Raw genomic sequence first — 27,689 nt, 5'->3', positions numbered from 1 at the left:
ATGTGAACATTATATATATATATATCTGCTTATATACAGGGACAACTTCAAACATGTATGTGCCACCCAGACCTCTCCCCTCAACTTCAGACTAATATTCAACTGCCTACTCAACAACTCTTAACATGCACGTCTACTCCTAATAAGTATCTCACACAGAACATGACCAAAACTGAGTTCCTGATCCACATCTTCCCAAACCTGCTCCTCTTATAGTTGTCCCCATTTCAGTAAATGGCATATCATGAATCCAGTAGCCTAGGGCAAAAACCTTAGAATCAAACTTGCCTCTCCTATCTCTTTTATGCCTTATATGCAAAATGCAAGTTCTATAGCTCCAACTGCAAAATACATCGAAAATCTGACTACTTCTTAACTGCCTCCATTCCTGCCAGCATGGTATAGGACACCATCATCATGCACTAGATTAGTAATAATAACCTCCTAAATCATCTCCCTGATTCTGTACTTGCTTCCTCCGCCATAAGTCTATTCTCAACAGAGCAGTCAGCGATCCCTTTATAACTCATCAAATTATGTCACTAAAACCCTCCAGACTTCCACTCTGGCTCTGAAAAAAAGCCAAAATCTTAGTAGCCACCTAACAGGCCAGAAACAACCTGATCTTCCACTACCCTCCTGATCTCCTGTTCTCTCCTTACTTGCCATTCCAGCCACTGGACCTCCTCGATGCTCTTCAAACCAATAAAATGTTTTATGTAAGTCAGATGGCATGAGTGCATCTGTGTTTTACAAAATCAGTCTTGAGTGGAGCGAGAGAAAAGAGATTGGAAGAAGGCAATCGTTAAGAGGCCAGAATAGGAGTGTAAGTAGAAGGTAACAAGACTGGAGAGGTGGTAGGAGGGAAAAAAAAGAAATCTTTGAAAAGTATTTAGGAGATAAAATTTATAAAATTTGGTGAAGTGAATACAAGAAGGTGGCGGTGACAAGGATGAGTCACGTGCTTCAGGCTTACACCACTGAAGGCAACTAGAGAAGAAACACTGATGGGGGGAAGGGGGGAACACGAGCTGCCAGGGGTTCTGAGTGTCCTGCATGCGTCTGCAGGGTGTGCCAAGAAGGCAAGGCCCTGGCTGCTCTGTACCCAGACACTTCTCAGGACTGTGTTTGCAGCGCGCATATCTGAGGGACTGGGCAGTGTCTCCCAGCAGGAAAAAAAAAGCAAGCCCATTTGGGCTTACCACAGAAAGTCAATTCCCTAAGCTTAGAGTTCATGTCCTGTATCGCAACCCACTCTATATATGCAGGAATCCACGATGGACCTTTTGCCAATTACAATCAAAGTTGCACAACTGCCAAATAAAACATCAGCAAATCAAATCCAGGAATTTCAAAGGCAATATGGTAAAATACTTGCAAATTTTAAATGTATACACCCTTTCACAAAGCAATTTGGCCTCTAGTCATCTATCTTACCAAATATAGAAAATATCCATGCATGTACCTGCAAACATAAATGTGTAAGAATGTTAACTGCAGCAATATTCCTAATAGCATAAATCAGGGGGGGAAATCAGTGTTCATCAATCGGCAATGAATTAACTATGGATCATTTACACTACAAGATCTTATGTGGCCACTTCAAGACACTTGTTAAGTGTAGCACAATCTCATTTATGTTCTAAAAATTCTATTGCGGGCGCCTGGGTGGCTCAGTCAGTTGAGCATCCGACTTCGGCTCAAGTCATGATCTCACGGTCCGTGAGTTCGAGCCCCGCGTCGGGCTCTGGGCTGACAGCTCAGAGCCTGGAGCCTGCTTCCGATTCTGTGTCTCCCTCTCTCTCTGACCCTCCCCCATTCATGCTCTGTCTCTCTCTGTCTCAAAAATAAAAATAAACATTAAAAAAAATAAATAAATAAAAATTCTATTGCATTTATGTCCAAATATCTTCATAAATTCATGGAACTAGAAAACTAAACAATGAAAACAGCACCTCTGTAAAAGAAAGCAATTTCTACTTTTCAGTTGAGGTAAAATGGTGGAGGAGGACTTTCACACTTTACACTTTTATATAGCTTAATCTGTTGTAAAAAGAATGCTCTCTTATATTTCTTATATAAATTGAACAGAAAACAAAACTTGTTTAAGGTCATACACCTAGTTGCTGAAAGGGCTGGCATTTGAACTCATACCTATTTTCACAAAACATTAAAACTTTTCACCAAGTATCACTACATGCGATATTGTAATTTAAAGTAATAAAATATATTAGGTCTTCATCTACAGTTCTTGGTACAAAGGTCCAAAAACCTTTGTAATTTTCCAAGAGAACCTATAGGGGCATCTTTTGTTATAAATATTTAGTTATGTTTCCAGTTTCTAAAATAGTATGAGTGATAAAGAGAAAATGGGTGTCTTTTCTTCGTAACTGCTTCTTTCAACCACACCTAAGCTTACATTAATGAGGTGACTTCTCGGAGTCCCTCTAAGGATAAAGGCTGGTTGCCAGGGGAACCAATCAAGATGAGAAAGTTAAAGCTTTCAGTCCCACCCCCAACCTTCAAGAGGAGAGAGGAGCTGCAAGTTGAACTAATCACTAGAAGCCAATGATTTAATCAATTATGCCCAAAAGGAAGGGTTTAGGAAGCTTCCAAGTTGATGAACATATGGAGGTCTTGGGAGAGCAGCACACCCAGAGAGGGCAATAAAGCTTCACACCCCTTCCCACACTCCTTGCCCTATGAATCTCCTCTATTTGGCTGTTCCTGAGTTACATCCACTTATAGGAAACAGTAATCTAGTTCAGTAAAACATTTTCCTGAGTTCTGTGAGTCACTCTAGCAAATTAATCAAACTCAAGGAGGTCCTGGGAACCTCCAAGATACAGCCAGGTAGCATCTGAAGGGCGGTGGGGGGCAGACTTGTGGGACTGAGCTCTTAACCTGTGTTGGCTCTTAATGCTATCTCCAGACAGGCAGTGTCAGAACAGAGTGAAACTGTAGGACACCCAGCCAATGTCACAGAACAACTTAATGTATGGAAAACCCACACATCTAGTGAAGTAGAGGAGGCACACAGGAAAAGTGAGCTTTTCTTTCCTCTCTATATATTATCATCTCTATATGTATTGTATTTTTTTAGACCTACCAATCTTGTCCATTAACAGATGAGTAAGAAATAGTCAGTGAATGAGTTGTATAGTGATCTACTTTCGGATTCTGTCAGTGATCCTCCTTCAAGTTGTCTTATTTAGTTTTTGCCTTTCAGCCCATTTGTTTTTCTTTAAAAAAATATTCCCAGGGCACCTGGGTGGCTCAGTTGGTTAAGCCTCCAACTCTTGGTTTCAGCTCAGGTCATGATCTCACAGGTGTGCAAGATCAAGCCCCACATTGGGCTCTAAGCTGACAGCAAGAAGCCTGCTTGGGATTCTCTCTCCCTCTCTCTCTGCCCCTCCCCAATTTGTGTTCCCCTTTTCTCTCAAAAATAAAAAAATGTTTAAAATATATATATATTCCCTCAAAATTCTTTCCTCCCACCCCACACAGGGGTGGTAAAACCAACCCAGGTCAGCCCAGCACAGTGGTGAGCACAATCAGTGGTGCTCGAAAAATACTGGCGAATAAATTATTTGATATCTGCTCTTAAATCTTGAGAAGCATTTATATAAGAGAGGTTACGTTTTAAAGGCTAGAAGAAAACTTGAGAGTCACTCAATTCTCTCACTTAAAGAATTAAAGCTAAAAAGAGAGGAGAGGCAGGGAGGTCACCCAATCCAGCATTCCTCTCCACAGGAACTGGATTACCAAGATGCCGTTTCAGGTATAGGAAAGAACCCAGGAAAGGCAGGGAAACTGGAAAAACTACCACCACCACCTGACAAGGTTAACAATGCCTAACAAATAATTTCCTACTGCCTGAACTCATTCTCCAAATTGACAGAATTAGTAATCTCCTTTGACCAACAAAGGTACTTGGAGTATGTTTTATTTGTCCTAAGAAAGAAAGAAAAGCAAGAAAAGCAAGAAAAGAAAGAAAGAGCAAGCTATCATATTAATGTTTTTTTCCTGAGAAGTCACTCCTCATTCAAGATGAAGAGAACTGTTTATTTATAAGACTTTTCTTCCATTACAGACTCTAAAGCAAAATTTTAACAAACTTCGTTCTAACACTATGCTACTTTAAAAAGAAAACCAGTGGTATCTTTTTCCTAAGAACTGGTAACATCTGCTATGTAGGAAATAAATGTGTCTGATGCTACTAAGGTGTTATATAAAATTGCCAAGTGTGCTTATTCCTGAAAAGTTTGAATACTTAAGAGATACAACATAATTTTAGTTTCATTTTTCTTATTTGTTTCTGGGAATAGATTTCTTCTCAACATTCTCATGCCTTAAAATATTAACAAGAGAAAAGGAAATTATGAAAGAAGTTATTTTTAAATTCCTTTTAGGTATTTTTTATTCACACAGAACATTTTTTTATTTTATCATTTAAAATCATTAATACACCAGAGGATGAGTAAACTAAAATCTCCAATCTCTTTAGTTCAAAACTGATTTTTCTATTCCTCTTTCACCTCCTATTTCGTGAGCATAAAGCTCCTATGTTTATAAATAGATCCGTAAAGACAGCACTTTAAACAGGTAAGAAAAATGAAAAATAGATTTTAAAAAACAAATAATTCGTATTTAGCTCTGTAGAAATTTCATAGACATGTCTCTAGCGAAGGAATTCAGTCAAACTCCATTCTATTCCAAAGAAGCCATCCCTTCCTCCTGGTGCAAATGGTAGCATTATACTGGCCAGAGAGTAAACCAACAAACCCAGCTGAAGCCAGGAGTGTGTAGCTGAGTAACGTCAGACTCTCTGGCATCCTTCTTACATCCTAGCTGAACATCACTTGGTCCACAAAGTGTTATTATATTAGGATCTTGGAAATAAAAACAATCAAGATGAGGTATCTTGGAAATAAAAACAATCAGAGTGAGGTATCCATTCACACAGAAGACTTAATGCCTAATTTCTAACAAGGTCCTTCCTCTGCAGTGATTGGTAGATTTCAAAAACAAGTCATTTCTGATATAATTTCACATCTAGAGGAAAGGTCAACACGAAATGTTACCAGTGTTACTTTTTAAGAATCTAGATTACAAAGACTTAACGGTTAATCCTCTGGTAGTCTGTAAAAACTTGTATTTGATTTTCCAAAATTTCTTTTAAAGATAGATGATGACATTTTCAATTAAAAACAAGTCAAATGCTAGGACCCTTGGGTGGCTCAGTCGGTTAAGTGTCCAACTCTTGGTTTCAGCTCAGATCATGATCTCAAGGTTCATGAGTTCAAGCCCTGCATGGGCTCTGTGCTGACAGTACGGAGTTTGCTTGGGTTTCTGTCTCCCTCCCTCTCTCTGCCCCTCCCCCACAGGCACACTGTTTCTCTGGGTGTCAAAATAAATACATTAAAATTTTTTTTAAGTCCTTAATGCTTATAAAATTTACAAAATGTAGAATTTCAGGGTGCCTGGTTGGCTTGGTCAGTGGAGTGTGCGACTATTGATCTTGAGATTGTCAGTCAGAGCCCCATGTTGGGTATAGAGATTACTTAAAAATAAAATCTTTACAAAACAAACAAAACACAATTTCATACTCAGGTCTATGTATCCCTTAAATTACAAAGAAGTGAATGAAAAGAGCATATATTCATGTAATTTATACATACACAATAATCTCACTAATCATCCAGTGGCAATAAATACTCTCAGGAAGATTTCATTTTGACCTTTTTTCTAGACTTGCAATTGTATCAGAAATGACTTGTTTTTGAAATTACGCATCTTGTCCTAACTAAGCAAGGACCACAGCAGCAAACATGATTGTAAATTCTGCATTTTACACAGCATTTCTAAGTTTAACCTGTAAAAAGCAAAACCCCCACCTTGCTGGAACATAAATCACAATATTAACAGCTACAACAATTTTTATGAGTGAATGCTTCTAAGCATTATAAACTGTCATATTCATTTCATGAAGAAAAATATTGGTCCTTCCTCCACATAGTAAATTTCTTAATGATGACATTTTTAAAAATTCTATCCCCGAATATAAATATTTCTGAGGACACCACAAGATATCGAGGAACAGAGATGCACATGTTGCTAAGAAGCAGCTTTGCCAAGTTTTTTCTTAAAATTTAATAATAAACTATAGAAAAAAGAGGCAATTAGAAAATGTGATTTAGCTATCATTAATCTACATCAAAGGATTATAATGATGTACATTGTGTGCCTTTCAAATTATTCTCTATTATAGGTTTCACAACAGAAGTTGAGAAATCTCTTTGACAAACTAGTCCCTTATTAAAAATCAAAGGAAAGTACTTTGCTACCATCTGTGCAACATTAACGCCTTCAACCGCAAGAATGATTATTTTGTAAGTTAAGAAGTATTCAGTTCTATTTTAAAAAAACAACAGCAACACAACTATTCAAATGTTCATCTTCATCTATTATAAGAAAGTCATAACATATATGAAATACTATGTAATTCACTATAGAAAGACAAGCATCTCTTTGGAAGCCAGAAAACAGAAAAGGAAATTGTGATCCCATGAAAGCATAATCAAAATGTTTTTTTTTTTTTTAGACGTCACCACCAATACCAACAAATGCTTCACAGAGCCTAACCAGCACCTGCAAGGTCTGATTTAATATGATGGGAAGCAATATAAAATACAAACTTTTAAGTTTAACTCCATTAGTAGAAAACAGATTATGTTATAAAGAATAAGGTAAAATTATCCATAAATGGTTTTCAGAAAAATTTGTGACAATCTTTTCTCTTGAAAATACACTGAACTGAGGAAAACCTGTTCAAGTATTTAGAAGCTCATTTTAAAAAGCATTACTATAAATCAGGCTTCTTTATCTCTAGTATATCATATACCATGTCCATGATTTGACAAGTTCTTCCTAATTACCCACCTTAATTACAGTAATTATATATTTCATAGTAAATGCAACTAACAAGGTTCTTTTGAAAGATAAATTGTGAACTACAGGGCTTAAAAAAAATAGAGATGTAGATATCTGACCATCCCACTTAATTCATCATCGTCAACACCCATTTAACAGAACTAGATGATTTTCAAGCTACACCTTGGGATCACTTAATCTAACACCCTTATTTTATGAGATCTGTTTCCAATTTCCTCATTATAAAGAGGATAAACCAGGATGCCTGGATGGCTCGGCGGGTTAAGCATCCAATTCTTGGTTTTGGCTCGGGTCATGATCTCATGGTTTGGGGCATCAAGCCCTGTGTTGGGCTCTGCACTGACAGCATGAGCCTACTTGGGATTCTCTCTCTCTCCCTCTCTCTCTCTCTGCCCCTCCCTGCCCCACACACCTGTGTTCTCTCTCCCCAAATAAACAAACATTAAAAAAAAAAGAGGATAAAACATAATTTGTCCCCAACTGTTAGTTCCCTCTACCTAGTAACCTAGTACACCTTATACCACTTTAATTTTAGAGGTACTTGCTACGTAAACTAACATAAGGTACTACATAAAATATCGAATACACTATAAAGAAACAGAGAAATACCCTCAAAAAAACTCCAATGCCCTTTGAGGCTAGTTTGTTTTGGCAGAACCTCAGGAGGAAAAGTTAATGCGATGCCACTAATCAGCAGAATAAGCTTGGCACCATGTAAATTATAGCTCTGGACAGAGATTTATATTTCAATATGTTTATACTCTAGATTTACCATCTTCTGTAAAAGGAGAAAAGGAAGATGTTACCATTATAAAATGAATTGTTGAAATCAAAACCTGAGAATTTGTTTTAAAATTGTTTTGGGGATGCCTGGGTGGCTGAGTCAGTTAAGCGTCCAAATTCGGCTCGGGTCATGATCTCATGGTTCATGAGTTCAAGCCCTACACAGGGCTCTCTGCTGTCAGCCCAGAGCCCACATCAGATCCTGTTCTCCTCCCTCTCTCTCTCTCTCTCTCTCTCTCTGCCCCTCCCCCGCTCATGTGCACTCATGCACATGCTCTCTCTCTCAAAAATAAATACACATTAAAAAAATTTTAAATAAAATAGCTTTAATTAAGTTTAGTCTCTGGGGTATGAATTAACCCTTACCACTGCCAATTTGTCTCCAATTCAACAAGTATAATGAACACCTATACACCTAACCAAAGCATTGTGCTAAATGTACAGTGTAAGTAAGTAAACAAACTCACACTGTGACGTTCCTGCATAACCTAAGTCCTCAATTTCCTCACCTACAGAATAAGTGATTTAGGATGACCTTCCTGCTCCTAAAATTTTGATTGTATGTTATCCAAACTGTGAAATTTCAATTCATGCTAAAATAAGTAATGATAAAGCCAGCACTGCTGAAGTCTGGTCAGACAAAAGTAGTTACTACTCACTATAATAAGGAAAATGAACACAAAACGGCTTTCGAAAAATGAATCACCATAATCCTCTCCTCAAACTCCCAATCTATTTTTACATGACAAAGACAACATTCTAAACGGCCTCTGGCCCCATGCAAAAACTTATTCTAAACCTGATAATTTTTATAAATATCCTTAGCAGTGATTAAATATGGAGACATTTCATACATGGTCCACAAAATATGAAAACCATACTAAAGACTCAACCATCATTAATGACAGTAGAATTTCTGGAGAAGTCCCCTACCTTATTCTTCTTTGCACCCCAAGGCACTATACCCATACCCCACTATGCTATAATTCACTACCCATCAAGAGTTACTCCGCTCCCTTTTTATTAGCATTAAAAAGGTCACATTACACATTACATTGTTATGGGTTAAACTGTGTTCCTCATAAAATTCATCTATCCAAGTCCTACTCCCAGTACCTCAGGATGTGACCTCAGGAAACAGGGTCATTACAGATATAGTTAGTAAAAACTAGTAGAGTGGGACTCTATAGTGCAAAAAGACTGGTGTCTTTATAAATATGGGGAAATTTAACATAAACACGCATGCAGGGAGAACACCATGTAACACGAAGACTGCTATCTACAAACCAAGCAGAGAGGCCCTCCTCTCACAGACCTCCCTGACAGACATCCTTCCCTGACAGACATCCTTCCCTCACAGACTATGACGGCACTAACTATACCAACACCTCAATCTAGAACTCCTAGCCTCCAGAACTGTGAGATCATAAATTTGTATTATTTAAGCCACACAGTTTGTGGTGTTTTGTTACAGCAGCCTGAGCAAGCTAATATATTACTACACAGAAACTGGAGAAGAATCACATCAAACCATCACGACAGACAGAATTCTCAGAATAGCACCTCAGATGTCAATGCATGGCCAATGTTCCTAAGAGACCACACATCTTGAAGATCTGACAAAAGCCACTTTCAGGCAGACATGAACATTTTTCATATTGTACACTTAAATCAAGAGTTTAAGGGCACCTGGAAGACTCAGTCTGTAGAGAATGCAACTCTTGATCTCAGGGTTGTAAGTTTGAGGCCCACAGTGGGTGTAGAGATTACTTAAAAATTAGAAAATCTTAAAAAAAAAAAAAAAACAAAGATTTTAATCCTCCCCCTCAACTCCCTCCAAAGATGCATGAACTCTCTTTAATCAATGGTATCTGTATGGGGGGGGGGGGTAGGGAGGGGCATATCATACACTAATCATTTTAATTAGAAAATTAAACACTATCAGCCCTACCTCTGAGTAAGAAGGAAAAAAATACAGATGATAATAATGAAGTTTCTTCATTATGCTCTTAAAGAGATTTATAATGCAGTATTATTTTTTCAAAAAGGTAAATACTTTTTGAAATGTATACGAGTATATAATTACATCTGAAAACATGTAAAACTTTATCACATAGCATATTATATCCTAAAAGAATAGTCTAATACAATGATGAGATGAAGAAAACTTTTCATAGGTAGACTATGATTTAAATTCTTCTTAAAAATATGGACCTAGTCAATAAGACAAAGTATTTGCCTTGTTTCTTTAATCTGTCTAATCAACTTCACCTTTAGTAGCTGACAATAACACAGCTTGTCAGAAATCTAAGATCAGAAGATTTAGAAATGGAAATTCAACCATTTTATGTGAGCATTATCAATCATTCACAGCATCCTGCCAATCAAGAAAAGGTTATCCTATAAACATAAGCTAAAATGACATGATCTGATCAATAAAAAGACAATTCCAGTATCTAATTATGAAGATTCAAAACCTTTTACTTTCTTTCCACAGCTAATTAGTTCTCAGCAGAAAGCACAATGGGAAGATATATAGTTAATACACACAGTCTAAGAACAATTTGAAAAACATTAACCCCCATTTAAATAGAAAAGAAAATGAATATTAGATTTTTGCTCTTTCAAAATGTGCTCATCTAATTAATTCAGTCTAGAAAAGTGATGCACAGAAGGTTGTATTCTATCTTGTAAAAGTGTATTTAAGTGAATTTAAGGACAAAATCACTTTTCCATGTATATTATTCAGAAATTATTATAAGTGTAAAAAGCAGGCAATGTAGGTGGTGCAAAGTGTCTGGACTGACAATCAGAAGAAATGGGCTCTATTTCTCATTTCCAGTACTAACTACACATGTGATGTTAGGTGAGATCATTTAACCTCTTTGGACCCTGCTTTCTCTAAGTGATCTCTAAGTTATCTGTCACTTCTCAAAATAATTGCAAACGCTGTCAATCTTCAAATCTGAAATATGCCATCAGAATTCCTGACAGATCTTTACATACTTTCTGCGATCAATATGAATTCATCATCAGATATTTCATGAAGAGAGAGAGTGATCTTTCTCACCTGATAGCTTATTGTCATGCAGCAAATTCCGGAGCTTACTACAAAGCTGGATCATGCTGTCCAACTGTCTATTTATCTTCACATCTTGTATCCAGGCTGGGGTGTAACACACTGGACATCCGGTTCCAATGCAGTCACTTACACAATTACTTTAAAAATGTTAAAATATATATATATATATACATATCAATGCATTCAGCAGAATTTTAATTCCAAAAGATAAACATAAACAGTTTGAACAGAAGTAAATAAAGGTTGTCTTAACAAGCAATGGGCAATCATATAATATTTGTTACAATGATGTTTTTGAAAGAGTATGATACACACATACAAATCTGTACCTAAAGTCACTTAGGCCATTTGATATGAAGAGATTTTACTTAGACATTACTCTGCAAATCTTTTTCATGCAAATAAATCTATAGCTTCTAAGGGGTAAGAGTACAGAAAGGGACATAAAGAAACATATTTAGTACCAAATGCAAAACAGCCATGCATTTCAACCTTTTCTATCCTAAATCTTAACACTATGTTTCATGGAAAATTCCTGCAAAGAGACTGGAAAAGGTAATTTTTGTTTTGTGTGCAGACAAGTGTCTAAAGGTTTTAAAGTAGTTTCTGAGAAAAGATACTTGATTCTTTCAGACATTTTTATAACCTGTAGACTCAAATCATCTCAGGTTATCTGTCTAGGAGTTAGTCTCACAGTTAGGGGGATTTTCTTAACTTTAGGGGTTACAAACCCTTTGCAAATCTGAAGATATACATAAGCTCTTGTAGAAAAAAAGGGGGGGGGGTCACAATCCCCCTCCAAAGCTTATCTGTGGATTCAGAAATAAGAAACCTAACAATCCACTCTTCCCTTAGCCTCACCAAAGGAGCTCCAACAAGACTGGGTAACCTAACTGATAAAAACCACATCTCTCCCAAATACCACATTCCTTTTCATGTGACCCACTCATTTGTAGGCACAGAGGATTCTTATGAGATCCTTCCAGAAAAAGCCTGTGGTTAGTTCTATTATTTGTATCTTCGATTCTGGCATGATTTCTGATGCAAAGTAACCCAATAAATGTTATAAAACAAATCTGTAATCCATACCTGGGCTAAGAGAGAGTTTCCAGATGAATGTCAAATTTCTTTAGCAAAGAAAGGGACTTCTTTGAGTTTCTTTGCTTGTACTTAAGAACCCTTAACTTAAAACTCCAACAGAGAAAATAGGGAAACTGATTGTACAGGGGACTGAAATCATCAATTGTTATGTAATACTTAAGTATTTGAGGAACACTATTGACAAGAGTCACAATCCAGTCATCAGGAAATCATTACCTTATTTTCAGATAAAGAAAATGAGATCCAATTAGGTGAGACACTTACCCAGCACCACACCAGTACTCAGTCTATTTTACACATTCTATAATGTTCATCTTATAAATGTTCTCAAATTATTTTGTGAACATTAATCTAGAATTCTGGGGAAAGATATTATTTCTCAATAGATCTGTATAACTCAGTAAGCCAGTATTTTCCAAATGACCGACAGATGTGGTCAGGAAATCATGCTGGGTGAAAGATCCATTCACAGCATAGGATAAGTCAATGAAATTTATTGGAACAGAATACAAAAAGTTCACTGGTATCCTTTTAAAGTCCACACTGTAACAAATCTAAAGAAACTAGCACTTGCTAAGTAATGGTGTCGTATCAAAGAAGAATATCCATAATTATCTAAAAAGTCTATTTAAAAATCCTTCTTTTTTCCAACTATGCATATGTATAATACAAGATCTTCCTCACTCACATACTGCAATCAAAACATTAGATCACAACAGAATGATTACATAAGTAGATACGAGAATCTACAGTCTTCTATTCATCAAAGCAATGAAGAGATTTGCACAAATATAACACAGTGTCACTCTCACTAGTTTTTCTTTGGTTTATAAAATGGTTACTTTTCCTTAAAACAGTGTGACTTATGTTACTACGTAATGTGTTTATTACTGTTATTTTTAAGTGAATGGTATTTTTTAAATGTCTCAGTTTTACATGGTAAATACACACATACAAACAAAACTGCTTTGGGATCCTCAATTTTTAAAGGTGTAAAATGATCCAAAGCCAAAAAGTCTGCATATGTCTGCCATATGTTTTAAATGATTTCTACCTTAGAGAATACATGGACTACTTTTATCAGGGATTGACACGAAAGTACCTTGGAACTACCATAACACTGTCGATGACATAAAAATCTGTGCCCCTCCAACCAGCACCCCTCCACTTCAATGCTTCAACTAGACTGGTATATATCAAACCATCTTTTAAAACTGCATGGTATTTACAGGGTGCCTGGGTGGCTCAGTCGGTTAAGTGTCTAACTTCGACTCAGGTCACGATCTCACGGTGTGTGAGTTTGAGTCCCATGTTGGGCTCTGTGCTAACATCTCAGAGCCTAGAGCCTGCTTCAGATTCTTTGTTTCCCTCTCTCTCTGGTCCTCCCTCCCTCCCTCCGTCTCTTTCTCTCTCTCAAAAGTAAATAAACATTAAAAAAACTGCATGGTATTTACAACATTGGTTAGCAGTTTTACACAGCTGCAAATCTGCAAAGAATACAGTTACCCAATTCTTGGCATCACATAATCAAAATTTGTCACCGATCTATTACATACAGCGAGTACATCAGCTGAAACAAAATAAATCTGCTTACTACCAAGTAAGGACAGGAAGTGGGCATATTTCATAAGGGCATCATGGGAGGTCTTTTGGAGGTGGTGACATCTGAGTTGAAATGTAACTGATGAAAAGTTAGCCTCACAAAAATTTGGCAGTACATTCTAGAAGGAGGAAATAGCAAGTACAAAAGTTCTGAGGCGGGAATGACTTTGGTGTGTTTAATGAACTAAAAGGAGAAGGTAGCTAGCTAGACAGGGTGAGCTAGAAAGAAGTGTGGCTGGAGACAGGCAGGAATTGGGTCCTGTACAGGTCTTCCAGACCTTATAGTGAAGAGTAAGGATTTTATTCTAACTGTAAAAGAAGCCACTAGAGGACTTTAAGGAAGGTAAGGATATGGATGTGATTTACATTTTTAAAAGATCACTATTAAGAATGTAGAAAATGAGGAAGGGGAGCAGTTAAGAACTTATTATACTAGTCTGAGGAGAGATAATACAATGGTGGCTTGGATCAAATAAACAGTAGTAAATACAGAGAAGAGTGGGAAAATTCAAGATTCAAGGCACATTGTGAGGTGGAGGTGACAGAACTTAATGATGTGACAAGGAAGAAAAGAGCAGTTGGGTATTACTTGTGGTTTCTGCCTTGAGCAGCTCTGTAGTCGGCAGTCCGCTTTATTGCCATGAAGATCTCTGACGTGGGCACAGGGGAAAGGAGGATGACTGACGCACGTGCCCTGCCCATGTGAAGTCCTTGTCATCATCCAAACGGAGAGTGGATGGGCAACATGTACTATTCCCTATCCCAGCCTCCAGCTGGATATGCCCCATATATCAAATCCATGTTTCCAGAAGGAAAACTGGGACCCCAAGCATAGTCACTTCCCACACATCAGCCCACAGCAGTCACACAGTAAATTATTTTCTTGTGTGCTTAAACTTCATGCCGAAGTCGTTCATGCCAGATAGTCATGCGTCATTACTGAAGTCATTAAAAAACTGATGCAAAGGAGGCTACATGGACCCTGTCTCAGAGACAATTAAACCAAGACATTCAGTCCTTTAATTGATTTCTCCAGAATAAGAAATAGAATGAGATGAAAATCTAATATTCTAATCTATATGCCAGGGCTTTCATACTATAACATGAACATAATTCCATAGTAACTATTATGGCTTGAACTGTGTCCCCCAAAAAGATGTTGAAGTCCTAACCCCCGGTACCTAATCTTATTTGGAAATAGGGTCTTTCTCGAGATCAAATTAACATGAGATTATCGAGGTGAGCCTTACTCCAGGAAAGCTGCCATTCTTACAAAAAGGGCAGGTTTGGACACAGAGACAAACATGCACACTAAAGAGAAGGCTGTGTGAACATGAAGGTCAAAATCAGTGATAGACCTACAATCCAAGGAAGGACAAAGATTGCCAGAAGACAAAGGTTCTCCACCACCAGAAGGTAGGACAGAATCATGGGACAGGATTTTCCTCACAGCCCTCAGAAACAACCACCCTGCTGACACCTTGCTGTTGGACTTGTAGCCTCCACAGCTGTGAGACAATACATTTCTGTCATTCCAAACCACTCAGTCTTTGGTACTTTGTTACAGAAGCCCCAGAAAATTAATCCAGAGCAAGATTTTCACAATCTGGAAGGTCTAGACTCCAAAGTAACCAGAAGGGAAAAAAAAAAAAAGAGCTGTATTTCAATTACATAACAGATTTTTCTCCCCAAGCTACTTGCTAAGCTATGCAACTCTGAACAAGTCACCCCCTTTGAGCTTTGATGCTCTTATTTGTAAAGTAAGACAGTTTTATGCATCAAAATGAGACAATGTACAGTAAGTTATTTGTAGCCTATGAGAGTTACACAAACATAACACACAACATATTACTAATATGGTTACAGGAGGATGACCTAGTAAAAAATATAGTTACACTATGGATCAAGTCATAATTACTTACCTACAGAAGATGTGCTCACATCCCCCTAAACACACAGGCTCCCTCAGAATATTAGTGCTGTTTGAAGAAAGGAAGACAATCAAGACTTAGGTCATTGTGAGATAAACACTTATTACCCAACATTTCATAAATCCAAGGGCCAACACTACTGTATTTCTCTTTCCAAAGCAGAAGATTAGGATATATTTATTTGAAAGGCTGTTACTCCCTGATTAAATATTGTGTCATCACACATCTGCTGAATTCAAATAGCTACTAGCAAACTCAGTACAAACTGTAACATTTTTTATAATGCATGTAGTGGGAATTCAGAAAGAAGGAACTTTGTGTAAGTATCCCTATACCTTTATAGAGGATGGCAAAACCGACCACTGACTGCTTCTTTCAATTACTAAGATACATCTTCGCTTAATGATTCAAAGTATAGACCATAAATTTCAAAATAAGGCCTAAAAGGCAGAATGACCATATAACATATCGTCCAAATGAGAACATTTCTGGGAGTGACAGGGCATGACAACTAAACAGGACACTGGGATAGCAGGTGTAAACCAGAACTGACCCAGGAAAATCAGAACATCTGACCACCTTGACCGTAAGCATTCATGGTTTCCCATAGGAATGCACTGGTTTCTGGCTATTGTTAAGAGGCAATTTATTTTACATAGATGCCTTGTCAAAAATACAGCCATTCTTTCAGTTCACAATTAACTGACTGTTTTGTTCGTTAAGCAACTGCAAACAGGAATCATCAGGTTGACATTCTACGGACGGAATGAGAGTCATGGCATTGGGGAAAGAGAGAGAGAAACACAATTACTGTGCATCAAAATACCTGCTACATTTGATAATCCTCAGAAAGTAACAGTACGTACTTATTAATAAACACATCAAGTCATTGTATTCAGAGAGCGTAATGCAGCAAGAGCAAACAGGAGAAAATAAAGCTTTTGAAGGATGAATATTTTTTGTGCTTGGTTTATTACACTAACCTTAGGACCTTTAGGTATTTACAGCATTATTATCCAATTACCTCTGTATATGTACCACATATCAATAAAAACAGTTTTCCACATTTCTTGAAAGATCAAAAGTATCAAATAGCACATTTAATAGATGTGAACATTAAAGTGAAATTGAGCTTTCAGAAAGAATGCTAAAAACAGAGTACACACCTATAATGTTATCCTCAAGATACCAAAAATGGTGCTCACTGACATTATAAAACCCATTGCTTTTTAAAAACTCACAATGTCTGAGTTTTCTATCCCACCACACAGATCACAGTGTAAAAATATGACTTGTGAAGTGCCAGGCACTTTTGTGACTCTGGCAATGAAGATGATCTCTGCTACAATGCTCACGCTCCTCCTATAATTTCTGCTCACTATTTCACCCACCAAATCTAATCTGATCTCTCCTAATCGAGTGTGTTGAATTCTACTTCATCACAAGTTTGGCTCTAAGATCTCAGAAGTGATGTATCTCACTTCCTCCTATCATTATATACTCCCTATATTTTTTTTTATTCCACCACTCTGACCAAACCTCCACCTTCAGTTGCTCTCTGCCTTCAGACAAGGCCATTCAGTTCATTAGCTCCTTGGATTCCCAGGCCACAATTACTACTTCACGGACATCTCCACCACCACCCTATTTGCACTGACCTTTTAGACACTCACAGATGCCAGTAGTACCAGATAGGCCCCACAGTCCACTCCTTCCTTGCCTACTCTCAGGGGATGAATAACAATGATAAAAAGACAGATATATACAGACAGATATATACACGGGTCTCTATAAATTCAGTTGGTACTTTCTTCACCTTTGTATAACAAATGCTTGAATAGATGGCTATTCAAAACAATCTCCATGCTCCTAAATCCCATTAACCTGACTGTGAGCTTTTCACCACCTGGGCCTATTCCTTCCTCTTCACCCATAACCCTGTCCCTCCCTCTGGGCTCAGGGGGAAAGATGTCCTGCAGTCATTCTTCCTTCTTAAAATGTGCTGCTCTCCCTGTCCCTAGAGCCAGTATCTTCCCTGTCTCCTAAAGTAGTCGATTCTCATCATTACACTCAGCAAAATTTCTTCTTCTATCTGCAACTAAACACGCACAGGTACTCTCTCCTCCACCCTAAAAAGTAGCCCTTTCTTCAGCTCCTGCCTCACTCTACCTTCAGCCCCAGCTCTTCCCCTCTCTGTGGATGTAAAGTCCTCAGAAAGTGCTCTACATGGTTCTCTCCATCTCCTTATCTCCCTAGCTTGAACTCCCAACTCTGCTGAAACTGTTCCCTAAAGCATTTTTAGGCCTCGTTCTCCCTGACTTCTCTGTGAGGCAACATTGATCTCACATTCTTTCCTGAAACCTTTCCTTCTGTTGAGTTTTAGTTTTCTTATAGCACATTTATCCGCCTATTCCAGCATTTCGTTAGCTGCTTCTTTTCCTGTCTCTCAATTATAGGCTTATCCCCAGGATGCAGTTCACAGTCTTCTGGCTTTCTATGGCAGTACTCGACTCAATGCCTTGATTCTATTTCTAAACTTAAATTTCCTTTTTACGATAACTCTGAACCCTTTATCTCTGGTTCTGACCCTTCACCCTAGCAATGAGATGCTATAGTGTGATTAGCAATGATTCCAGTATCTATGAATAATTGATAAATTATACTAATTCTAATTAGTGAGCTAGAATATATTTTTTGGTGCTGTTAGCAGATGAGGAAGGACACTGGAAGACTGACAGAGAAGTATGTGCATGTGCAGAAAAGTATGTATGCATGCATAGTGGAAGGAGCAGTGAGAGGGGTGTTATACCCAAGACTGGAGAGGGAGGTGTGGTGTCAAGTTCAAAAAATTGTTAATGAAGAGCTCACAGAGCAGATAAAGAGTGGCACTGATCTCTGTCAAAGCCAGGCTTTCAGACAATGGCTAGAGCTTAGAGGAGAAGATACTCTGCAATAAAACAATTTTTATTACAATCAGACAGTAAGTATCAAAATTTTAAATGCATCCACTTTTAATTCAACTATTCCTGTGTCAGGAATTTATCCTTCAGAGATACTCAGGTGCTTGCAAAACTGAAACTCTAAAATACCAAAGATGTCTGTCTAGACAGGATAATAAAGAGATTCCAGAGATTAAGAAATAAAACGTTATATATATATGTCTGTATACACACACACACATACATATACACATATACATACATACATACATACACATATATACATATACACATATATATACATATATGCATATAAATATTTTTTGTTTTAAGGATCCAGAACAGCATATGACATCCCAAGGGTGACAAGGGATACCCAGCCTTCAAAATAATGATTGAAAATTATTTTGTCCTTCAAATTTTATACCCAGTCATCTCCCACAGTAGAAAGTGAAGAGATAATAGTAAGAAAACTGATCTTTTAGTGCAGGAAGTTAGAAAGTTAATAAATAATGTCTAAAATGGAAAAAATCAAGAGGTAGCAATAGAAACCTATTATTTGGAAATGTAGATGTAAACCATGAAGAACTAAGAGATGAAAGAGGTTGTATCTGGAGTACAGATGAAGCAAATGAATATTTTTATTACGTCTCTGACTTAATGACTTTGTTGATTATAGTCATGCGTAATTTTATTTTTTTAAGTTTTTTTTAAGTACTCTCTACACCCAACATGGGGCTTGAACTCACAACCCTGAGATCAAGAGTTGCAGGCTCCACTGACTGAGCCAGCCAGGCACCCTGTTCACAAATAATTTCAACTAAAACTTTGTAAAGGCCATGGACAAGGATATTCACTCCAGCACAGCTTATTAAAGCCAAAGACCAGAAACAATCTAAATTTTAACAAGAAAATGGTTAAATAAATCATGATACATCTCCCTGATGTATAGTATCTTCTCATCTGAGGCTTACAATGCTTATACAAACACAGAGAACCTCTTAAAGGATACATAATAAATTGATCATAGTGGGTTCTTAAAGAAAAGGATTCAGGCCCACCTGTCATTCCCTTAAATATTTAATCACCATATACCTTAATATTTTAATGCATGTATTATTTCAATTTTTAAAAACTTAATATTAGAAAGTTCTTCAGAATCCAGTTAACTCCAAAGCAAGCAACATTTTCTTGCACTGCTCCTCCACAAAAAAAAAAAACCTCTGCTCTCAGCAGGCCAGTGTCTGTAACATTTCTCAAATAATACCCAAGATCCAAAACCAGACTGCTCAGGCTGTTCTCCCATCCTAGAATACACCTCCTCCTCACAACTCCCAAAACTACTCAAGCCCAACACATTACCCAAATATTATACAGGATGATATAATAAAAATGACACTAAACAAAGCACAGAAATTCTTGAATTTTAGTTTCCATACCATCACTCATGCAAAATCTGTACCTTACACCATACATGTAAAGAACACAAGGTTGACTGCAATACAATCTATATAAAGGAGCTTATAATCTAACTAGGTAATCTGATAAGCAAAGTTAGTGTATGATTTAAGAGAATTACAAAATGTTCTCAAGTTCCAGAGAGATGGCATCTAGTTGGAGCCCTGGAAATCAATGCTGAAAGCTAAATTATTTTGTATTTTATCTGCTTGATTCCTTATTTTTCCCCCCGGTCTCCAAATAGATTCTAGCCCTACAAACAAGAGATCTTGACTTTCATTTTTTCTGAGCTCCCCACCACTACCTCCCTAGCATGGTGCTATACGAACAGCAGAATTTCGATAAATCCTCAGTGAATGAAGCAAATGGAAGAGTACATGCAAAAATGAATTTATATTAAGAATTCTATTTTATCTTTACCCTATTCTTTGTTTGATATACATATATATTAGAAAGAAAAAAGTCCAGAAGAATAAGAAAAGACATTTGCATGGTAACAGGATTTTTGTACCTTGAAAATTCAGCTACTCTACTTTTTCCAATCTGCAGTCATACTTCTGTTACTTCACATGTAGTTGATTTGGAAAGATCAGCGCAGTCAGAGGATTATAACTTGGGGAAGAACTAAGTAGGGAGAACAAACAATTTTTTTTTTTTTAAAAAGGGCCTATTGATATAAAAATTTCTTTGCAAAGAAGAAAAGGAAAGTAAATTCAGTTGAGATTACAATACTGAGGCAGACCTATTTCTTAACAGAATGGCTCCCTAAGCTTACTGAGATAAACTGCTACTTAACATTAGGCAAGATAGCTACCACAATGCTCTTACATTTTAGAAAATCGCCAAGTTATTTTTAAGTGTGGACCAACACATTTAACACCAAAATGCACAGGATCTTCAAGCCAATTAAACAATCTGTTGTATTTGTCTTCAGAATAAACAAAATTGTTAACAAGGGATATGAATAATGACACAAAGGCATCTTATTCTGTGTATTTTGTATGCCAGATTCAAGTAAATCACATGGGAAAAAAATTTTTTTAATCATGTCTAATTATTTAGTGTTGATAAATATTGAATAAATCAAGGAGCCAATATCCCAAAAGCCAAATGGGCAATAGACTCCTGTCTATTAATGACTGATTATAATGGGATCTATTGTTATGAGACAGATGAGCACAGAGAATATTATGCATACCTGCCTCAAATACTTCTGGTTATTCTGTCCTCTATTTCTTTTCTTCCAAAGCAAAACAGTATCTAAGTAACTGTCCTTAAAGCTTTACCTCTTCCACCTAATGCTCAAATGTTGATTTTAAGGCTCTTTATATTCTCTTCCCTGCTCACTTCCAGAAGTGTGCTTTCAAACATCTAATGCAGATGACTGTCAAGAGTGCACTCCCAGCCTAAAATCTCTCCTCAAAGTCCCAGGTTCATATTAACAAGAACTTCACTTGTAAGACCATCCCCAATGCTATGGGGAACAGGTGCTCAATGTCTGTGGTAAGTTTCTCTGGCAGACACAAGCACTATAGAACACCAGGTATGTGGAGGCCTATAATGGGTCTGTGTAACTCATGGTTCTACCTTTACCTCCCAGGGCGAAAGACCTTGGCTTCTACATCTGCTCAAGACCCTAGTCATTGTTTACTATGAGTAACTAACCCCAGGAACCTACAGAGGATTCTAGGTGAGTCAAGTGAAATTAACCAGGCCCTTATGGTATTTCCACTTGCAAAGACTCCTTAAATGTGATCCTAACTTAACCTAAATTCTTTCATCCACTAATTTAACAAACACTAAGAAACCATGAATTCAGCACTGTGGCCACAAATGTGAACCTGTCTTTATGAAATGTGTATCAAAGAATCAAAATACCACATAAGTAAATACATTCTACATTTGGAAGAGATATAGGATACATGCTGAACACCAATGATTTGTGCCCTTTTCTGGATGTATGTTAAAAGTCAATAGAAAGTTTTAAACAATAATTTGTATCCAAAGGAAACTCATAATTATGTAATCTGCAGAACTAGAGGGAGTCTTACAAAGCCCTTTGTCCATTTTCCTCATTTTATAGATGAGGACATCAGAGTGACAGGAAAGTTACACAAATTGCTCTACTTAGGAATTATGTGAACCAATTGAATAGTCAGTTGTTAGGCTACCAATTACTCTCTGCCCATCTGACTCACTTCCCCTTTATTCTACAGTACCTTTTAGCATATTGTGATTAGCATACTCCACCAGTCTCCATCTACGAAACTCTTTCCGAGGCCCAATTCAAAAGCCATGAAGCTTTCCTCCACTGGCACCATCCAAGTATACTTCTCTACATCTCCTTGGGCTCCATCATAATTTACCCTGAACTCTGTGTGCATTTTACCCCTTATAGTTAAGCGTGTGCTCCTTAAAGGTAAAAAATGTCTCACCATGTCACCACTAATGTTGTCCATCAGTGATCACTTATGGTCCTAAAGAAGAACCAGCATCAGAGCAAGCTAAAGGAGTAATCATCCCACTTAAGGATCACTGGCCTATTAAAGTGCTTCTGAGCAAAGCTAATGAAGACAAAAGCTTAATGCTGGGGTCAGGAAATCCATCCTTTATTTTACAAACATCCATATAGCACATAGAACATAAAAGGCACTGCTCTAAGAATCTTATAGATATTAACTCATTTAATTCTGGTAACCTCATAAGATAGAAACTACTACTAATTCATTTTCACAAATGAGAAAAGGAAGCATACAAGATAAACTAATTTACCCAAAAATCACTGAAGCAGGATTTCAAGCCAGGGTTCAAAATTAATGTTCTTAATCACTAAGCGATGCAATAAGAGAAAATAATCTTGATCGCCTTTAAAATGACAAAAAATAATTTAGAAAAATAAAATCATCTATGCCCAAAATCACAAGATTGCTTTTTTACTTTTTACTAAAAGTTGATTTAAAAAGTGCTAGAACTCCAGGGGCGCCTGAGTGGCTCGGTCGGTTGAGGGTCCAACTTCAGCTCAGGTCATGACCTCATGGTCTGTGGGTTCGAGCCCCATGTTGGGCTCTGTGCTGACAGCTCAGAGCCTATAGCCTGCTTCAGATTCTGTGTCTCCCTCTCTCTCTGCCCCTCCCCCACTCTCACTTTGTCTCACTCTGTCTCTCAAAAATAAATAAATGTAAAAAAAAATTTTTTTAAATGCTATAACTCCAAATTACACTATAGTAGAGGTCAACCTGCACACACCCAAAAATGTCAAGAGGTACCTAATTTTAACTCACAAAATAGTCATATGACACCTGGGGTTTACATTACAGCCCTTATTATTTTTTCCTACTTCCTTTAGGAACACATTATTACTATGCTTTCTGTCAGCCTCTCAAATGATACGGTCTTCCTGTCTCATTTTTCCAAATCTTTAAATAGCTTCTATCTGGTTGTGGGGCTTGGACCTAACACAAATGTCACATCTGGCCTCTTGAAAAAATTTCATCAGCTTCACCTTGGAGTCCTACTTATGTTAAAGGTCAAGAAAGGATGCCCTGTAATGTAGCCAATCCACCCTCAGCCACAAGCAATGCTTCCCGTAAAACAGATGCAATATGCTGTATAAGACAGGTGACACCTGGGAACACAATATAGATGACAGCTGCAAGCTGAATGTGAGGGTAATCGGGGTAATCACTAGTCCACTGGGTAGAACTTTGAAACTCTGTAAAAGGGCATACTGACACACAATTTCAAGTAACAGGACACTGCCAGGAATGGTAGGTAGCAAAGCAAGAAGCAGACCATCCTGAGTTGTTCTTTGAAGCAATGGCGTCAGGCAGCTACAGGGAAAGGCGCGGGTGGGGAAAAAGGGATTACCTTCCTGGGGTAAGAAGAAACGGGCCACGCTTTATACACTGTAGACAGTGCCAAGACATACAGAGACACCAACAGGAATGCAAAGTCACTTCTAAATATTAAATCCCATGTCATATAAAATTTTACACTGAGGATTTTTAAACTTAAGACATTCTATCTATTAAAACAGTTCAGCAAACTATTGCTTATGCACCAAATCAAGTCAGTAGACTGTTTCTGTATAGACTTGAACGAAGAATGCTTTTTATGTTCTTAAGGGTTGTAAAAGACAAAAAATAGTAAGAACACAGATGGTGGTCAGCATCAGTTATTATATGACTCTTTACAGAAGAAGTTTGCCAAGCCCTGGTGAAAATCTGCAAAGACACCATTGAGATTTAGTTGTTATTCCATCAGTGGTTCATATATTAACTTTTTAAGAAAATTCACTAGAGTTCAGTATTATTCTCCAGCCAACAGGATAAGTTGTAATAAAAGTCTGGACCTAGTTACTGATGTCTACTTTCAGTCCTCTGGCTCTTATTGTCTGCTCACTTTTGTTAGAAACTAGAAAAATATTTGGCAGGGATAAAAACTGAAACTGGCAGGATGCATGGATGGCTCAGTTGGTTAAACGTCTGACTTCAGTTCAGGCCACGATCTCACGGTTCGTGGGTTCGAGCCCCGCATCGGACTCTGTGCTGACAGATAGGAGCTTGGAGCCTGAAGCCTGCTTTGGATTCTGTGTCTCGCTCTCTCTCTGCCCCTGCCCGCTCACACTCTGTCTCTCTCTTAAAAACAAACAAACATTACGGGGCACCTGGGTGGCACAGTCAGGTAAGCATCCGGACTCTTGGTCTCCACTCAGGTCATGGTCTCACAGTTTGAGTTCAAGCCCTGCATCTGGCTCCGCACTGATGTTGCAGAGCCTGCTTGGGATTCTCTCTCTACTTCTCTTTGACCCTCCCCCACCTGTGCTCTCTCTTTCTCAAAATAAATAAAATTTAAAAAAAAATAAAAAATTTAAAAACAATTTAAAAATAAATAAAAATAAACATTAAAAAATTTTTTTAAGTGAAATTGGCTGTATTATAATTATAGTTCAGGACAACCTACGGATTATTCTTCTTTTTATAAAGCACCTATTTTGCCTTCACCAAACCATTCAGCAAGCAGGCTATGCTTTTTTTGTATTTTTATAAGACACCTATTACTTATCACTTATTCTATAACAACCACCATACTCAACACTTTACACATATAATTTCATTTCATTTCCCCCCTCCCACAGAATGTTAGCTTCCTAAAGACTGAGGTTTTTGCCTGCTCTGTTCACTAACGAATCCCCAACGCCAAAATAGCACTTTGCAGGTGTTCAATAGTATCTTTTATTAGTAATGAATCCCCATAGGTGGATGAGCAGAGCACTATTATCACTCAGATGGGGAAACTGAGGCACAGAAATTAAATTACTTGACACATGGTATGCCTGGATGGCTCAGGCCGTTAAGGGTCAGACTCTTGATTTCAGCTCAGGTCATGATCAAAGGGTTGTTGGGAGCAAGCCCCGCCACAGGGCTCTGTGCTGACAGCACAAGCCTGCTTGGGATTCTCTGTCCCTCTCTCTCTCTCTCTCTGCCCTTCTCCCCACCTCATGCATTCTCTCTCTCTCAAAATAAATTTAAGAAAAAAAAAATTTTAATAAATAAATAAATGACTTGGGCCATGTCAAAGCTGGAACCTGAACTCAGGCATCCTGACTCTACACTCTAAGTGAAGCACTATGATGTTGCCTTAGGGCCTTCCATACAGAAATGTCCTATCTGAATGTCTAACTTTTGTTTGACTACTAAGGTGTTATTATAATTGCTTCTATTATAGCAACTAGCAGAGCTAGTTTTAAATTTCTTATTCTCAGATGGAGGACCCCTGTGTTATTAAAAAACACACACAACTCAGAATGTCTCCATGTATTCTAGCAAAAGTGCCGCTTTTCTAAGGAGCGCGGTGATTTTTTAAGTTTTTGTAAAACCAAATGTAAGTGCAAAACTCGGTGACAAACATTAAGTCCTCATTTTTAAAGAAACAGCTGCGGTAACTTGTGCTTTATGTAAGTTCTGCAGGTTGGAAATCGGGGAGGGGGGGGTCAAAACAAAGTCCAAAAAAGACATAGGCCGGCTACAAGCGGAGAGAAAACCTGAGTTATATCCATGCAGAAACATAGAGCTGTGCACACAGCAGGTGCTCAATCAATGCTCTTGGAAGAAATGATAAGGGTGACAAGCCCTTCTTGGTTTGGATACTAGGAAGAGCTACAGGAAAAGCATGGAGTACCAGTCATGAACATGATGTCTTCAGATATAATGAAAACCTTGAAGTGAGAGCGCTCCCATGGTGCAACAGCATGAAGGAAAATAAGAAGCAAAAAATGATAATAAATAGCATCTCTAAGAGCCGGAACCCCAAGCCATACAGCCTTTTGACTAAACCAAGGAAATGAGAAACTGAATGAGAAATAGAATGGCGGTGTCCATCACACTGCCATCTTCAATCTACCTCCAGCAAGGGTCCCCCAAACTCTCCTCTCCCAAGAAAGAGCTGCTACGGAGTAATGGTCAAAGGGTCAGCTCAGCAAGGAGTGACGGCTGCTTGAAGCTTAGCGGGCCCCTTCAAACTTGCGCAGCCCTGGGCAGGAGGGATCCCAAGCCCAGTAAAAAGTCCCGATGCCTTAGCCCCACCCCAGCCCTACAGATTCAAAGTATGGAGGCGGGGCCTGAAATCTGCATTTTTTTAACCACACCTCCGGACGAGTCTTCGGCCCGCTAAAGTTCGACAACTACCACCTTAGTCGGGTTAGACGAAGAAAAGACAAGCAAGCAGCTCGGAAAGGAAGGGGATGGGAGCGAGGGAGGGGACAACTAACACCAGATCCCTGGGCAAGCACAAAGTCTGCTCGCCGACCCGACTGCGGGGCAGGAATGGAAGGAGAGAACCGGGGGTTTGAAAAGATCCCCTCCCCCCGCCCTCGCGGCAACTCCCCCGAGGGTCCATCTTTACCAACGCGAGCAGCGCAGCAGCTTCTCCAACCGGTCGAACGCGGCGCGGCTGTGGGCCCAGGCCCCGCGCCCCTCCGGCTCCATGGCGGGCGCGGGACGAGGCTCGTTCCCGGACCGGACTCTCGGCTGCCGGTTCCCCGGCATCGCCCCGCCTTCGCCGGAAGGGCTCTTCCCAGAGCTGGAGACGCGGCGGGCTCGGCGGGCTCGGGCAACGACCGAGACGCGACCAACCTCCGACCCGACCCCAGCCCGAACGGTCCCAGTTTCTGTGCGGGCCGGGTCGCTGGGAGGGCGGGGCCCTGGGAGGCGGAGCCCCGGAAACGCGCCAAAAGTCCCGCGCGCGGGGCCGGAGGGGTGGGGCTTGCAGTTGGCGGGAAAGGGGACGGGTCCAGGCAACCTGGAGGGAAGAAGACGTGAAAAAGCGAGTCCTTGACTTTTCTGAGCCGTGGGTTTTAGGGACCTCAAAGCGAGGAACTTTTAGTAGAGACTAATCTGTCTGTTTAGTAGAGACTAATCAGTGCTGTTTTGACTACCATAGAACTTGTAAAAGTTTTGGTCCTGACACTGAATGTGCCACCTTCTTCACTCCTAACAAAGTTAATTTTCTCCTTCCCCTCCCCCTTCCAGGTTTTTTTGTTTTGTTAAAGATATGATGAGGGAGCTTGGGGAAAGCTAAAGGCAAAATACAGGCTGGCCACCACCCACCCCCAGGCGCAGGTGGAAAACATGATAATCCTCAGACACTTCCTGGCTACCCAGAACAAAGGAAAGGGGTTTATGTGCTTGCGTGGTAATGTGGGAAACTAAGGCAAATGAAAAATTAAATTCTTTTACTGCCCATTGACAAGTCTTTAAACCAGCAGTGACGTCCCTCTATGAGCTCAGCTGCTTCAAGGATGACACTTTGGGGGGCAAAAGAGAACATTAACACTGTCCC

At 38.7% G+C, this 27,689-nt stretch overlaps 1 protein-coding gene across 1 annotated transcript in view; it reads right to left on the bottom strand.

Moving 5' to 3' along the window:
• BARD1 (BRCA1 associated RING domain 1) overlaps positions 1 to 26,966 on the bottom strand; it is an 82,875-nt gene extending 55,909 nt beyond the window's left edge. The window contains exons 1-3 of the mRNA XM_047085255.1: positions 26,754 to 26,966; positions 15,445 to 15,501; positions 10,808 to 10,956 (exon numbers count right to left, since the gene is read on the bottom strand). Coding sequence (XP_046941211.1) covers positions 10,808 to 10,956; positions 15,445 to 15,501; positions 26,754 to 26,896 — 349 coding nt within the window. The 5' untranslated portion in view covers positions 26,897 to 26,966. The remainder of the gene's footprint in view (positions 1 to 10,807; positions 10,957 to 15,444; positions 15,502 to 26,753) is intronic.
• Positions 26,967 to 27,689: the final 723 nt, after the last annotated feature.

The sequence above is a fragment of the Lynx rufus genome, unplaced genomic scaffold (genome assembly GCF_022079265.1).
Source record: "Lynx rufus isolate CCGP_SWC_20201006 ecotype Redwood Valley unplaced genomic scaffold, mLynRuf1.p SCAF_2, whole genome shotgun sequence".
Taxonomy (NCBI): Eukaryota; Metazoa; Chordata; class Mammalia; order Carnivora; family Felidae; genus Lynx; species Lynx rufus.
This window is presented reverse-complemented; position numbering and strand designations above follow the sequence as displayed.